At 46.5% G+C, this 15,667-nt stretch overlaps 1 protein-coding gene across 18 annotated transcripts in view; it reads right to left on the bottom strand.

Moving 5' to 3' along the window:
* The window catches only part of BIN1 (bridging integrator 1), a 103,213-nt gene that overhangs the window by 17,647 nt on the left and 69,899 nt on the right, over positions 1–15,667 (bottom strand). For 4 of the 18 annotated variants that reach the window (XM_052791790.1, XM_052791792.1, XM_052791795.1 and 1 more), the window contains 5 exons: positions 15,049–15,131; positions 12,230–12,280; positions 7,221–7,371; positions 3,038–3,166; positions 72–179 (listed from right to left, as the gene is read on the bottom strand). In XM_052791790.1, coding sequence (XP_052647750.1) covers positions 72–179; positions 3,038–3,166; positions 7,221–7,371; positions 12,230–12,280; positions 15,049–15,131 — 522 coding nt within the window. The remainder of the gene's footprint in view (positions 1–71; positions 180–3,037; positions 3,167–7,220; positions 7,372–12,229; positions 12,281–15,048; positions 15,132–15,667) is intronic. The other 14 variants (XM_052791794.1, XM_052791800.1, XM_052791798.1 and 11 more) reach the window with 8 other exon arrangements.

Genomic DNA, 15,667 nt, shown 5'->3' with positions numbered 1-15,667 from the left:
TGGGTGCAGGTCACACCACACTTGGCAACAAGTCAGTTATGAAGGGAGAAGGAATGGTGATATGAACCAACCTGGGAGGCAGGTGTGGGGGTCTTCCCCACAGTGGCATCTGGTTTAATGGGATCAAAATCCAGATCCAACAGGCTGGCTCCCTCCTGGAAAGGCCCAGGGGCATCAAACTTGGCAGCAGTGAGGAAGAAAAGCAGTACGAGCATTAGATACACACACGTGCACAGTAGAGGGAGGGTATGTGATATCCAGGAGCTAAGGCTGCAAGCGCAGAAGACATGGTGGCAATGCAAACACCTGAAGTGACTCCTGACTGCTTGGTGCCTATAATCATGGGCAGTTCACATAGGTGCCACTGTAAACCAAACCTGAGCCTTTTCCACGGGAGTCATTCATCTTCCCACCTGGCCAAATGAGCTGACATGGTATAAGCACCTGACCTGCTATGGTCCAAAGGATCACTGCCACTGCCACTTCAGGAGGGCTTCTCTTCGATTTATACCTATTCCACACAGCTCATCCAGCTGCCTTTGTACTGAAGGCCCAGGACAGACTCCCTCAGCCACATACAGAAGAGCTGCCATCCATCTAACTTATCTCAGGAACATGGATCCAGGCAGAGAACCACTCAAACTGCTGGAAGGCAAGTCTGAGAGACCTCAGAGCTAACTCCCACAGCTCCTAATTCCCTCCTGCCTTCTGAGACAGAAACACAGAATATGGTGCAGCTCACGCTAGCTAAGGGATTTGAATCACTCCCCAGTCCAAAAAATGCTGTTTTCAACGGTTTCCATTTCTGGACATCCCAGAAACATGCACACATGAGTCTTCTAAAAGCATAAATTTGAGAAGCTTTGCTACTCTCTTAAAAGTCAGCAGAATAACTCCCTTCGACTGATTAATGCTCTAGCTAAAGGCAATGATGGCACATTTGCTGATTACCATTAATAAAACAGTCTCTACAAAGGACTTGAGTCATTAGTATTCAAAACTGAACTATCACTTTTGGTTTTTAGATTTAACCTAACCACTACAAGACACTCCTTTCTACTCAGCTTCAGAGGAAGTTGCTCTCTTTGGAAGCCCAGCAAGATTTGCTCCTCCCAGCTCACTGGCCTTACTGCTTCAGCTACCTTTCCAACAACACACAAAGTGTGGCAGGTTGGTCTCCACAGTTATATCATAGCCCCACAATGGAAAAACTCCTTGAAAGTAACAAGAGACACCATTTAAGAGAAAGTTCTCTGAATACAACCCACACCATCATCATTTTCACCTCCTCTAGTTTCCTCTCACTCCAATTCTCTTACAGGTTTTTCTCTCCCTTATGAACATCTCTTTTTGAGATCCACAGGGATGAGGACAAGGAACCAAGCTCTCCTGTCTCACAATAATAAACCCTGACCAGTATGCAAAAACCAACTGCCATTCTAGTACGCTCCTCCAGTGCATCCAGGCCACCCATCAGAGAGGCTCCAACCCCAATCTTTAATTTTGTTTGGTAATGAGACATCAAAGGCTCCAGTCATGGAATAATCTTACCTGCCATTCAAGACTTACATGCAAGGGCTAGCACCCCTTGCCTTTACCCAGATCCCCCACATGACAGCTCATTGGAGCTAAGACATCTGACAGGAATGGCCCTGGGCAACACACTGAACACTAGTGGCTGTTGGGTGCTTCAGTGAAGATTGTTCTGGCAACCAGAGTCCTCCCTCAGAACTTTCATCTGATTGAAAGTCACAGCAGATCCCATCCTGGGTCAGAGTACATCCGACTAAGGGCTGGCGTTCAAATGGAAATACATGATACAAACCATGGGGCAGACAGAGCTGTCCGTTATGATACAGGAGAAGGAAGCACAGAAAATGATAGAGTTGCTCAGCTGCCTGTGGTCCCCACCTTCCGAGACTGCTGTCAAATCATCTCTCTGCTCACTCGAAGCTCTGCAACTTTAGCCATTGCAATGCGAAATCTGACATGGACTTCCTTCCCTCCCTGCTCAACCTCTGCTCCTCAGCAGCTGGGTGGAAGGTAGCAAACCAGAGGCAATGGAGCAGCATAAGGTAAGGAAAAGTTAGGGAATGAGTTGCAGGTAAACACTGATAGAGACATTGCTTATGCTTTAACAAGCATTTAGAAAAAAAAAAATATATATATATATAAAGTAGATGCAGGTATCTCATGATATAGCCGGAAATCTGGTCAGGCTCCTACATACATAAGGACTGCCATTCTCCTAGCTCCAACAAAGAACTCCCCACCTGGGTATCCTCTCTTGCAGTGATGTAAATCAAAAGGAAGGGAAGAGAAAAACATATAATTTGAAAATGTTTTTCCTTTTTCAGGGCTTAAAAAGGTGCCACATGAGAAGAAAGAAATACTCTGTTGGGAACCACTGGCTGGTCAAGAGTGACAGTCTGCATCAGCAGTCCTGAATTCACAACAGGCACAGTCCTGCCCATCTAAACTGGAGGCACTTATTCTCTGCAAAGAGAACTTCATGCAATTCCTGTTGGCCTTTCCTGTGCAGGTGTGGGCTTTAAACCACAAAGCCCACGTGTGAAGGCATAGACAGCACAGAACTGCCTTCTCCCAGAACTGGCACAGATGCCAGGGTTAGCACTTGGGGATGTACAAAAGCAGAAAACACATGCTTCATCCACACCCAGGATCAGTGGCTCTGGAGAGAGCATATCACGGGATATGGGGGGAGCCATAATCCAAGGGCATTGCTGCTGAACAAATGCAGTGATTACTTTCTGGCATCTTTACCAGTTGGCATTTCTCCTGTTTCTTCTATGACTGAAAGCTCTGAAAGGGGAACATGTTGGTCAAAGCTGCCTTCTAGCCACCGTCCCCTCTAAGTTGGCCTCCTATCTAACCTTTTGCCTTCTGAGGTCCAATGCTGAGCTTGCTTTCCTCCTTCACCTGACCAGGTTTCATGGCTTGACAGCTCCAAAGAGAAGAAAGATTAAAAGGAAAAGTTCAGAGGCAGACAAATATAAGGCAGGGCATAGCAGCTAACCTGCGAAGGGGTTGTCACACTTATCTCGGGGACAAAATTGTCATCAAAGAGACTGATGATGTTCTCCTGCTTGATCTCCTTGGAGGGGGTGACTTTTGGAGGCGGAGGCACCGGAGGCCCTTTCCTCAACTGCATGCAAGTGAGCACACGGCCACAGCACAGACGGCGACACCCAAAAAAACCAGAGACAGGAACCAGGTTAGCCACAAAAACTGAAGGTGGGGGAAATCACAACCACAGGCACAGAGCAGGGTCCAATCAACTCCATCTGAAGAGAGAGTGAGGGAGGGTGAAGGGCTAAATTGAAACAAAACAACCACACGCCTCCAGAGAAGGTTTGGCATCATTAGTTACACTTCAGCCGTGGGCAAGTTTCCCTCTGCAGAGGAGAAGCGTAACACAATTAATATGCATTGACAGGACATGCATACATAATTAAAGCATGTGCAACCTTCAAAAGAACCACTGGGAAGGGAGCAGATCAATTACTGAGAACACGATTCAATAGACCAGGCCAGCACTGCCTCCCTTTGCTGTACTTACCATACCTAAGGGAATCAGAGATCAGACTCAATTTGTCCTGTTATGGATAGGTGACACGAGGACAGACTCTGATCTGCCCAGTACTGGTTCCCTGGTGCACTGTTTATCAGTGTAGTGTAAGAAAGGTCTGAAGGAGCTCTTGATGGCGCCTCACCACTTCTCAGCTTTAGGCAAGAACAATTCAGACTCTTGAGAAGCCGTGACTGCTGTGGGCCCAGCTCTGCTCTCAGTTTCACCAATGAGCATTGACACTAATGAAGCTGTGTTTCCCAAATGGAGATCCCAGAGAACACATAAAAGTCTGACCCTGTAACTCTAACCCATCCTAATACCCACCATCATGCTAAAAGACTCAGCCTGACACTGCATCCACAACCCTGTGGAAAGCTGTGGTATACCCTCTTCTAGATCAACCCATCCACATCTTTTTCACACTTTCCCGTGCCCAAGGCCCAGTGATCATTTCTAGATCAAATCAATCTTTGAGGAGCTGCTGCTGTGTTGGAACAAAGCAGCTATACAAGTTCCCAGCACCACAGCAATGCTCAGCAGTGACAATACTTTCCATTTACAGTGATGTTTTACAGTTACTTGATCTTCTCATTGTACCTAGGGTCCCAAGGCAGCAAGACTCAGAGACCTGACAATGGGCACCCAATATATCACAGCAATCCCCAACTCCTAGTCCTGTGTTCACACTCCTCCAGCATATAACTGAGCTCTACAAGGCATTTATTCAGATTGCTAAGGATACACCCAGTTTTCTACTGGATTAACCTACTTTAGAGAGTATGAGTTGAGTATGCAAACACATTTTCCACTGAATAGCTGGCTAGGGAAAATAGTGAAAGTAGTGTGTTCACTTCCAAATTTTCACAGCTTGCAGAAGGTGGTATGTCCATATTCCCTGAGAACAATCCCTTCCTGAAAATCCCCTGCTTGCCAGTTGCAAGAAGGGACCAGAAATTTCAGGGAAAAGTTATTCTCAGAACAGAGCCAACATCTGCAGAAATGGGAGGCTCCAATTACAAACTCTAGAGTAAAAAAGATCCCAACTCTTCTTCTATTTATTTCTCTAAAATAGTCAGTCTCCTTCCTTCCAATGCATTAGTGTCTTGTAGACCACCACTTCCACAGTGTCCAGCATTACCTCCAACTGCAGTCTAAAACCACATTTCAAAGACAACAAGACTGCATATTGATGTTGGGTTATACCTGGAAATTCATCAAGCATGAATAACTTTACTGCCTAGAATAAAACAAATCCTCTAAAATTTTCTGCTGACTTGGATCCCACTGAGCTTTACCTGTCTAAATTCAACATAGTTGCACCAATTTCAAAAGTGTCATTACAGTGTTGCAGTGGTGTAACTGAGAGCAAAAGTCTGACCTTTGAAATTTCACAGACCCCTGAAGTCCTGTGTCATCATCAAATTACTCAGTGCGGAGAGCTGACAGCAGTCGCTTCTTCCAAAAGACAGAAATAAGCTGTTTTTGAGAATTAAAGGACAGTAAAAGAGCTATTTTTTTGGCATAGGGAACAGCTCAAAATTTAGTTCGGATTTATTTGGTCTCTCCTGCTTTGCTGTCTTTTTCTCCACACCCTTTGCTTATAGTTTGCATTAGTAGTTCAGACAGGAAGAGGCCAGAGAATTGCACTTGCTTGTTGCTTTTTGCTCCATCCTCCCCCAGAGGGTGAGTCCCATAGCCTCCCTAGGAGGACCCTAGAATAAATGACTTACCCATAGGTCAGAAGTAATGACACCTGTGAAAATTTCAGTATTAAAGTCAAGCACTGTTGAGAGAGTAGACACTTGTGTTTTCCAGCTGGCAGGCAAGCTGACACACACTTAGTTTGTCCATATAGACACTAGGCTCTGAGTATGAAACCCCTGTCCTTGTCTTCCCTCCCTCTGGAGCCAGCTACACCTCTTAGCACCCAGTATGAATACAGAATGGAGCTCTTGTTCTTCACTGTAGTGAGACCTGGGAGAATGAATTAAATACAGCCCTTGGAAAAGAGCTGCCAGACGGTGGCAGCATTAGCTGCAAATACCATTTCAGTCTTGCCAGTGGCCCATCTGAGGTTCCAGCCAGGGCTGCCCTGGAATATTCTGCTTGCTCGACAAGGGGTGCCTCCAGCCCCATTCCTGCGGGCAGGAAGGCAGCAAGTGAATGAGAAAGCACTTGCAGGCTGGCAAAAACAAGGCTTATATGTGCTATTTAAAGGAAAGGGAAGAAGCCAAACTCAGCAAGACAAGTCCACAGGCAGGGTGAGTGAAGTCTGCAGTGAACAGCTCAATAAATCTGTACGATTTCTTGTTCCAAATTTCAGTCAAGTTATGTCAATCTCTGAAAAAACAGGAAGGCAATTCTGGACGCACTATCCTCTCTCCCCCATACACATACCCTACTCCAAGGTCCTAGCCAGCATGGTGGCAAAGCTGCTCTAGGCTGTGCAATGCTGAGCAGTGCAGAGACCCTGGAGAAGTCCTGAAAAGACACTGCCAGGCACCCACACGTCTCACAGGGCTGGAAAAGATGCTTTTGCCAATGTACAAACAGCCCCTTTTTGTCCCTAGCTAATCCTGAAAATCAAAAATGCAGTGGAGAGAAAAGTGTTGTGAGAGGCTATCCAGAAACAGGCGACAAGCCTACACCACAGGCCTGGATTAGGAATCACACTACTGGGAATCACATGCTACGTATGACAACAGCAAGAAGTTCTGGGCTGCATCTGTCTCTTTTCAGAAGCAATAGGCTTTCTCTTACCAGTTTGGCCAGAACCCCTCTCAGCTTTAACTCTCCCTGGTGTCCCACTTACTGAAATGCAAGGATTGGCACCAGACATAAATTTGGCCTAGTTACTACTTTTCCCTACTAAGCTTTTCCCCCACTTAGCAATAGAGGGGTGGGAAGAGGAAGTAAATGTTTTATTTTCCTTCAGTCCTGAAGTGAAACATATCATATGAAATGCTGAGTCGCAGGAGCTACATCTGTTATTTTAAACATGGCGCTGGGTATCTGCTGTGTAAGGAAAGGACTAACAAAGTCCACATGGAAGGTATCAGACTCCATATAACAGGCAGTCGTCTTCCTGGTACCCACCTAATTTTTTCATAGCATAAGAATATAATGCCTTTATCTTCAGCATAATATTTTATCTTGGAATTAAAGTAAAACATCATGCAAAGTACAGGTGTCCTCCTTATCAACGTTAAACCTTTTTCTTTGAACCTTCCTCAGTTATGGAAGTTCTTAAGAAGAAATTGGACCATTAAATTCCACAGGTTAATTCAAATATAAAGAACAAACTTCCTTGCCTAGCTACAACTCTATCCTCCCTGGATCTTCTTGGTCATCCTACCAGACAGCAAAATGTATTACTGACCTTGCCCCTGTAGAGGCATTCAGAGACAGCTCAGTTCTTCCCTATATGATATAGAGATGACCAATGAGCAACTTGCATTCTCAAGAACTCTCAGGAACCAGTGAAGGAGAACAACCATCATGTCACATTCTCTGTGCTCAGTAGCAGGAAGAGGTCCAAAAAAGCAACTGATGGATGTCTTTGACTCACAGGGCTTGTGCCATCAGCAGTCATACTGCAGAGACATGGTCAATGTCATGGGGACACTACCTGAGACGGTGACTTTGGGATGCTTGCACCAGGCGCTTCCAAAGTGGACGGTTCCAGCTCATGGTTCACAGTCTTGGTCTCAGGGCTGGTGATGGGAGATCCATCTGGTGGAGGCGAGGGGCTTTTATTTGCTTTCGCTGGGGTGCTGTCACTGAAGGAAGTGGAGAGAGAAAGGGAGAGAGAGGGAAAACAGAAAGAGAGAGAAGTCTGAGCCAGGCCTAAGAGGAGTTGTGCTAACCAGCACAGATCAGTGGCCTCCATTATCTCTTTGCTTTGCTGCCCAGACACATGATGAAGACATTTGAAGCCTCTACAAGCTTCTGAGAAGCATCTTTGCTGAGTCACTTGCAGTCCAACGCACTGCAGCAGCATTACTGTGCAGCAGGCTACTCACTAAATTCCTACTGCATGGATATACTTTGCCTCAGACACAGAAAAATGAAAACAAAAAAACAGGCATCCTTAATTCTGCTAGATTCTAACACAAGTGCCTGACATTAAGTCATAGTCTTTTAATACTGGGGAAGCAGATGGGGGAAGGAGTTCTGTGCAGCTCATTTAGTTTTAAATTCTACAGGAAAGAATTTTTCTGCATGGTAGTGTACTGACACCCATGTGGGTTATGACTAATAGATTTGCAACACCTGAACTAAGGCTGTAATCATAGAATATCATATTCCACTACATGGTGCAAACTGGGAAAGCTGGAAGAGGGGCAAAGTAGCCAGAGGTTTCACAGATCATTCCAAACAGCAAAGAAACAGTGAGATTCTGGCTACTAAAAAAACATTTCTCTATTATGGGAAGTCTCCCCAGCCTTGTTTTCAATGATGAACCCCTTCTGCCCTTGCTTTTCCAGTTGGTCCTTATTCCAGGACTGTTTCTGACACACAGTCAAGAGGGATTCTTCAGGTAATTAAGATGCAAGGAGCATATGCCAATGGCATTTGTTGGTTCATAACTTGGCCAGTTTTGGACAGATTTTTCAAAGGAATGGCAAGAGGCACACGCCTTTCCCTAAGGGCATGCCCTGGCCAAGTGTCAAGTCTGTGCTTCAAAGTATGGAATCATGAGAGATTTAGTAAAAAGTTGGTTACCAGGGAATTTCAACAGGGGTAAAGGTAAAACCATTTTCCAGCCTAATTCTCCAGAACCGCTGAATCACCTTGGCTGAAATTCAGCTCCCCAAACTAATCAATTTATCTCAAGTCATGCAGAAGCACAGACACTGGTAGGGGATATTTTAGCAGAAGTGGTTACAGTTTGGCAAAACTATACACAGCTGAAAACAGAGTATTACAGAATATTGCAAGAGGGCTGTGCAACCTCACCTACAGGGAGTGATATTTGGCCCCATTTACAAAGTTGCAGTTCTTGCGAAGTTAAAGGCATTGGGAGAAGGCTGAAAGGAACAGATCCTTTCCTACAACTTGAGACAATAAATCCTGGCATAAAGCCAGGACTAGAGCAATGCAGACCTGATTCCTCAGGGACATCAAGTTGATTATTTCGTTGCTCTGTCCCAAGACGGCCCAGAGCTCCAGACATGTACATCCACTCACACTTGGATGCCTGAGGTGTAGTGGTCGTTGGCTAACATGCATGATGGCCTCATTCCTAAACACTCACAGTAGGGGGACAGCAAGAGGAGGAAGGGACAGCAAGGCATTTCAACAAACCTCCCCTTCCAAGCAAGCATCTCCCCCTGCTCAGCATTCCAGCTTTCAAGCTCCCCATCCCATTCCCTCTTCATTCACCTCGCCCTCACCCATTGCCCCCACCCCCTCCCCATATCGATATCCACAAACCACACGCACATTTCCCCACAAAGCGCTTGTTCTCAGGTCCGCATGCAGGTCAGATGTTTCTGATGACACCGATGCCAGCAGCACACCAACATGATGCAACAAACCCAATGACGTTCTCTGCCAGTAGCTCTCAACCAGGACCACACACGCCAAGGGAAAAAGAGGGAAAGGAAGAGGAAAAAACGAAGACGAGGGACTAAAGAACATGTGCGCCAACCCCTGCAGCTCTTCAGTGTGACTGGATATGCCTACAGTGTCCTTGCTCAGAGGTCCCCAAAATTCACTTCAGAACAGTGGGTTGTGTGAAGGACTCTGCCAAATTGACGTGGTTGTGCTACAGATTAAAAGAAGTAATGGTTGGAGAGTGAAGGTAAGGAAGTTCTGCTCTAAATGGGAGTCACCAGGGAACAGCAGGAAATGACAGAAAATGTCCTCTGATGCTAGAGTTGAGGAAAAAAAAAACCACCCTACCTTCCCTAGAGTTGAAAGCACTTTAGAGAAGATGGGGGGGAGGGGGCGGCAGTAATCTACAGGTAGACTGCTAGGACTCCTCAAATGCCCAGACTACACTGAGACTATTGGGACTACTGGCTATCAGCTGGGCTACCAACAAAAGGGTAGACTTCTAGGGACCTGAAGAGGCCATTTGTCCCAGTGGGAAAGGAGTTCAGGCTTATTTCTAAAGGCCATGAAACAGCTTTTTAGTGCCTTGTATCTGGTGCCTACCACTGACTTAATTTGGAGATATATTGGTAAAAGGCTCCCATGTGAGAGGGGAACCCAGTTTCTTCCCCTCATCCTAGAAGGGCTGAGAGGGCCCCGCACTAAGGCCTTCATTAAGTCACTACTATTTACAGCTTGTTTGATGTATTGGCTGATCCCCCTAGGAAAATGCCAGTGCTAATTTTGGCTGAGCCTTTTCCAGCCACCCGAGTGGCACCTTCATTCCTGCACTTGTTGCTTTGCACGCATTTAACCAGTGCAACCAGTGTCAAGCAAGCTTGTCACCAGGATCCTCTGTCCTTCATGGGTCCTCGGGGAGCACACACTGCCCACACAAAGCAGAGTCCTGTCTCCAAACTGACTGCTTGCTACAGGAAACACAGGGAAAAGTAAGAGCGTGGGTACTGTCCCCACTGACCGAACATGAGCACCACAGTAAAAGAAAGTCAAAACAACAAGGTCATTGCTCTCTCTTTTTCCTTCCCATGAGCAATTGGGAAGTGATGCCAAATCCAGGAATATCAGGCAGGGAAGGGAACAGGGTGTCAACTTTCTTCTGCAAATAGAGAGCTGGGAACAGGGTCTAATGCAGTTACTGCAGCTGAAGGGAAAGCCCAAATCCCCCAGCCTCTTTTAATGCTGCTGAGCTCCCAGACCCCTCATGGGGCTGCCTCATCTCTTCTGGAAGAGCAGAGTAACATCTGCAGATGGGGTTCCCGTGTGCTTGTAACAATCCTACATTAGAGGATGAAACCTACTTTCCAATATGGTAAAAACAGACCAGTCACCTCCTGCCAAGTTCTCAAGTTACAAAGAAAAGAAGCTTGGCATCTCAGCTAAGGCTCAGACAGAACCTTTTAGCCAAAAGTAATTTAATTTTCAGCACCAAAGCAGGCTGTAGAATTATTTAAAAAAACAAAAGGCGGTGGGGGGGGAAGCAGTGGCAGGCAGGGAGCAGGAGAAAGGAAGAAAAAGCTCCTACATACACAAACATACAGTGGCACAAATGTGCAATGTTGCTGCAGATCAAAGAGTGACTGAGTCCCAGTCTCTCCTTCCCTGCACCAGAGGTTGCACACTTCTGTGACCCCAGCAGCTGCTATGACAGCAGAAACGCCCAGCACAGCCCAGGTCAGCCACCTTAACTGCTGGGCCAGCTGGACTTCATCAGGGCAGAGCAGGAGGACACTGTGGCTAGAGCTCATTGAGATGAGATTTACTAGCTCTCCCTCTGCTATAGCATCCATCCATTCTCAGTGACTGGAAATATAAGACCTCCTGCCTGGTGCAGGTACAACACTGGTTCAACCAAGGACCAGAGACAGACATCCAGAGAAGTACTCCAGTGAATCCTCCTTTTCTTACAGTAGAAAACCTTAGAATAGTAACAACACAAGACAGTCCCCTTCACTACTTTTCATCTGAGGATATAAAAATCAAGATTTGCCCAGCAGCTTGCCTATGAAATTCCCATTCTCCACGCTCCAACTTCCCACTTTACAAAGGATGCATAGCAGAGAAAGAGAAGGGTTGTGTGACTTGCCCCAGTCAACGGGAAGCCAGGATCAGAAAAGCAAGGATCCCAATCCACCAGCACTTGCTTTTATTGCTGGCAGAATATCATCTTAAGAATTATAATTTTTTTTTTCTTCCTATAAGGACCCCATGGAAGGAGTACCAACACAAAGACTAAGAAAAACAAAAATTAGTGGAAGTTTCCACGCCTTTATGCAGCAATTCCCACTTTTCTCCAGAGCATGTTCTTGTCAGAGTCCTTGACCTTGGCTATGGTAACTCTAGGCATTGTAGCAATCCAGTTATTCAATGCCATCACTGTCTTGAAATGCAAGATGCTTACATTAGTCTTTATACAAGACAACAGGCTTCCTTTTCCTTCAGCCCTGCACAAAATTTTAAATGGATGGAGCAAGATAGTGAGGATTCTCAAGAATAGAGCAAGGAGCAAAGCTGGAAGTGTCCTTCTCCCATCTCATCATTCTCCCAACTGCAACAGGTAGATAGGACAGGACTTCTGAACGTGAAAGACCTGCCTCATGGTCCTCCCTGGCCAGGCAGGGAATAAGAATGCAGCATTTCAGACCTGTTCAAAAGGGCAAACCCCACTAGGTAAAACTAGAAGTTGTTAATCACCAAAATTGCCCATATCTCCCATGGAAAACCCAGCACCACGCTTTTAGTCACAGAAAAACAACTGAACAGACAATGCCTGAGCTTTCACACTGCTGCCTTAGATAGGAAAAGAAGCAAGGATTCAAACCAGGCACACAAGCAGTTAATGGGATTATCCAGACACAGATAGATCTCAGCAGGACCCAGCAGGCCATGAACACATCTTATCATGCAAAGGACCCCTCTCCCATCACAGGGTTAACACGTGCCAGGCTGTTAGAGTCCAGCAACAGCCTCTCCAGTTTTAGGAACTAAACCAAACACGTATCAAAATACTGCTCGCCGTACCGGTACCTGCTCATCTTTTTCCTCAGCCTGGCGAACAGTTTAGTTTTCTTTCTGTTGAGGATGGCACGCAAATCATTTCCGTTACAGGATGGCACAGTCAAACCAGGGAGGAAAAGTTAAGCTTCCGCGCACCCATTCACTTGGTGCCACAAAACTCACTGTAATCAAGATGGCAAGTTCTCCTCTCTCTCCCTTTCACACACACAGATACACACACATACGCACACACACACAAACGTACACACTTCCCTTGGTTCCTAGAAAGCTATGGCCTGGTTTGAAGAGGGTAAGAGAGGGCTTTTTGTACCTGTCAGAGATCTACGTATATGTGAGCAAACTAGTGTTTTCCCTGCTCTTTGGAATATGGGGCCAGGGTGCACATAGAGAAGAAAAAGGAAAATGTATAGACCAGCAGAGAACTGTAAATGTCCTTTTTTCACAGGTAATCACAGGTCCTCACTCTCCCCTGTAAATATTGGTACACAAGAAACAAGCTCCCCATTCCCCTTTACTTATGCAATCTGTGCGCAGTCATATACGTGGAACCTAATCAGCAGCTTTCCTACTACATCTTTTTCCAGTTTGTCCAATCATACTAGGATAACACTACAGATGTCCTAGGTCTTCTAGGCATCTGAGCCCCGAATGTTCAAACTCTTTCAGAAACAAATCCTGAACATGTGTCTGAAGTTCCCAGAAATACATCAGCTGCTCTGTGCTACTGTGCTACACAGCCAGCATCAGATTCATCAGCCACAGTAATATTTCTGTAGGGCCTTGCATGAATGCCATAATGATGTGCACAGATAATTGCCTCTCTTCTCACACCTCCTCATTCATTTCCTACCATTGTATCCATCTCCAATCCCCTTCCCAGTAGAGAAGTGTTAGGGAAGCATCTACTCCTACTGCAGACCACAATAAGCCATCAGATCAGTGAGGGCTATTTCCTCCTGCACACTCTCACTCCAGCCCTGCACCACAATGAGAGGCCAGATGTGCAGGGGAGACAGGAGTGCCTCACAGCATTTCCTGGTCACTGTAAAGCATATTTACTACCCCGGCAAACCTTTGCTACGTCCTTCTACTACACCCTGCTCCACTGTGCTCAGGAAGAAGAGAGTCACTCTGGGGCAGGTCTGGCATCTCAGCTGCAATGCAGGGAGTAAGTGATGAAGCAGCAGCACTCAGATTGATACCCACACTGGGACCTCTCTGTGTGTGCTTGGTTTTGGTTTTTAGGTCTTGTAGCCATCCGAAGAGCACAGAACTGCAGCCGAGACACCCATTACAGCCCCAGATGAAGCTAGCAGTTTGTGGGGGCGGGAATTGTGAGGACAGGTAATTTATTCATTGGAAGCTCTTTCAGGCCAGAAACTTCATGCCACAACAACAATGAACATGTCTGGGCCAGGCTGTCACTACAGCCTGCAATCTCTTCCTTGAGGAAGAAAGGAAGGAGGAGGAAGGAGCTGGGCAAAGCAATAGCTACAGCCTTCATCTGTCCCATTACCTCATCCTCTTCCAAGGGCCCTGGAGGATGCTGCTATCAGAGACAACACGGCACATGGCAGCAAGAGGATGGGTACCACGGCCTCCTCCCGAGGCTTCAGTCTTGCTGGGTTGTGATGATCAACAGACACCACATGCTAACTTGGGAAGAAGATATTATTTTCACAAGAAACATTCCTACTAGCATGTTGGAAATTTGGTGTTGGCAATCCAAAACTCAGGGGCCGAATTCAACTCAAACATCCTCTTTCGTTAGAGCTGGCAAACACCACACACATTGCTGGAACAAGACACTCAAGTCATCTATGCATGACAGCAATAGGAGGTTAAACTGGGAGGAGAGACAAGGGAACACAGAGGTCTCAACAGCTGATCTAGCCCTTCCAAATCAATGCACTCAGACTGCAGCTTGCCCTTACTTCATGCTGACTTCACCTCCTCCCTCCATCAATATACCAATTGAGGACTTGGGCCGTGCTCCTGCTCACCCAGCACGTGGGATTAGCAGCAGCTGGAAGCCAGAGCCCGACACTGTTTCATCACTCACGCATTTGGATGGGAGCCAGACAGCCTCTTCCAGAGCCCAGCCTCTCCCTCCCCTCTCAGTGCTAGAGAATGTGCAGACTTGCACTTAACCATACAGAACTGGACCCAGCTGAGGAAAGAAAACTAAAGGCCTGGAGGATGCTCACTCCTTGCATACGTGCAGATTGGAAGTGCTCTGAGATCAGGAGGCCTCATGTTAGTGAGGCTACAACTACTTCCACAACACACACAAAGGAAACACACCTCAGCTGGGTACACAGGAGAGGCATAAGGATTTGGCAAACGGGTGGTTGCAGGTTTCTGTAGGGAGGGCCAGAGAGGAAGCTGGGGAAACAAATGGGCTCTTGGTGCTCAAGTTCACAAGCTGCAGGTACATGGTGGAAGCTTTTGAGGGAAAGAACAGGACAGGTGCTGGGCAACCAGACCCAGAAAGAAGGGCAGCTCAGTATTATATGTTAGTGCATGGAATTTGACTTTAAAAAAGCAGAGCTGAGAGTCAGGTGCCTAAATATCAGCACCTAGTGAAAGTTTAGGCCTCCAGATGCTAGTTTAGAAAAGTAAGAGATATTGCATTGTGTCACCCAGCCCCAGATGCAATCTTGGATATGTTCTAGGGAGTCTCAGGAGGGCGCTGACTGGCTATATGCAGGTAGTCAAATCACTCCCCAACTGACAATATGGAGGTTTCAATACCCCTGGTAGAGACATCCCTGTCCCTCCTCCCCTGATGAGGGAAAGACACTACTCCCACAGTTACTGACCTGGGCTGTGCTTTAACAGGGAAGGCATTGCCTGAGTACTGCTTGTCTAGACCCAGCAGGACATCATGGAGGTTTTGGTTCAACTGCAAAATACAAAAACAAAAGAAAGAAAAAGAATGAGAAAAGAGCCTAAGTGCCAGAAGAGAGTCTGGGCCAGCCTGCACAGGCTGACCAAACACAGGCTTGTGCCCAGACATGTGCACATACTCAGCTATCCCAAGAGAGGACAGCCCTACATCTGTTTCCACTCCTCCATGGGGTATGAAACACTAGACCACTCAAACTGTTCAAGAGCTGCTGGCACCTCATGGGAATGCTCTGTCTCCCTTACACATCATCCTCTTTCTTTCTCTATCACCTGCCCCCACCAGTGTGCTGCCAGGTACCATTGTAGAAGCGGGCAGAATGTTTACCTAAGGGTCTATGTGCTAGAATTGAAGCTTCACTCTGGATTTGTAGCCAAAGCTGTTCCTCAGACCTGCTTATAAACCTTGGGATATGGCCATTTAAGCTGTGGAGCCAAAGGCAGCTGGACTTCCAGTCAACAATAAGCCTTGACTTCACAGGCTGCCTAGGCCATCTAGGTTTGGGCAGGACCTGGTTATCTTTGCAGAAATGC

Source organism: Harpia harpyja, chromosome 7 (assembly GCF_026419915.1).
Source record: "Harpia harpyja isolate bHarHar1 chromosome 7, bHarHar1 primary haplotype, whole genome shotgun sequence".
Lineage (NCBI taxonomy): Eukaryota > Metazoa > Chordata > Aves > Accipitriformes > Accipitridae > Harpia > Harpia harpyja.
The sequence above is the reverse complement of the archived record's forward strand: the minus strand, read 5'-3'. Positions and strand labels throughout refer to the sequence as shown.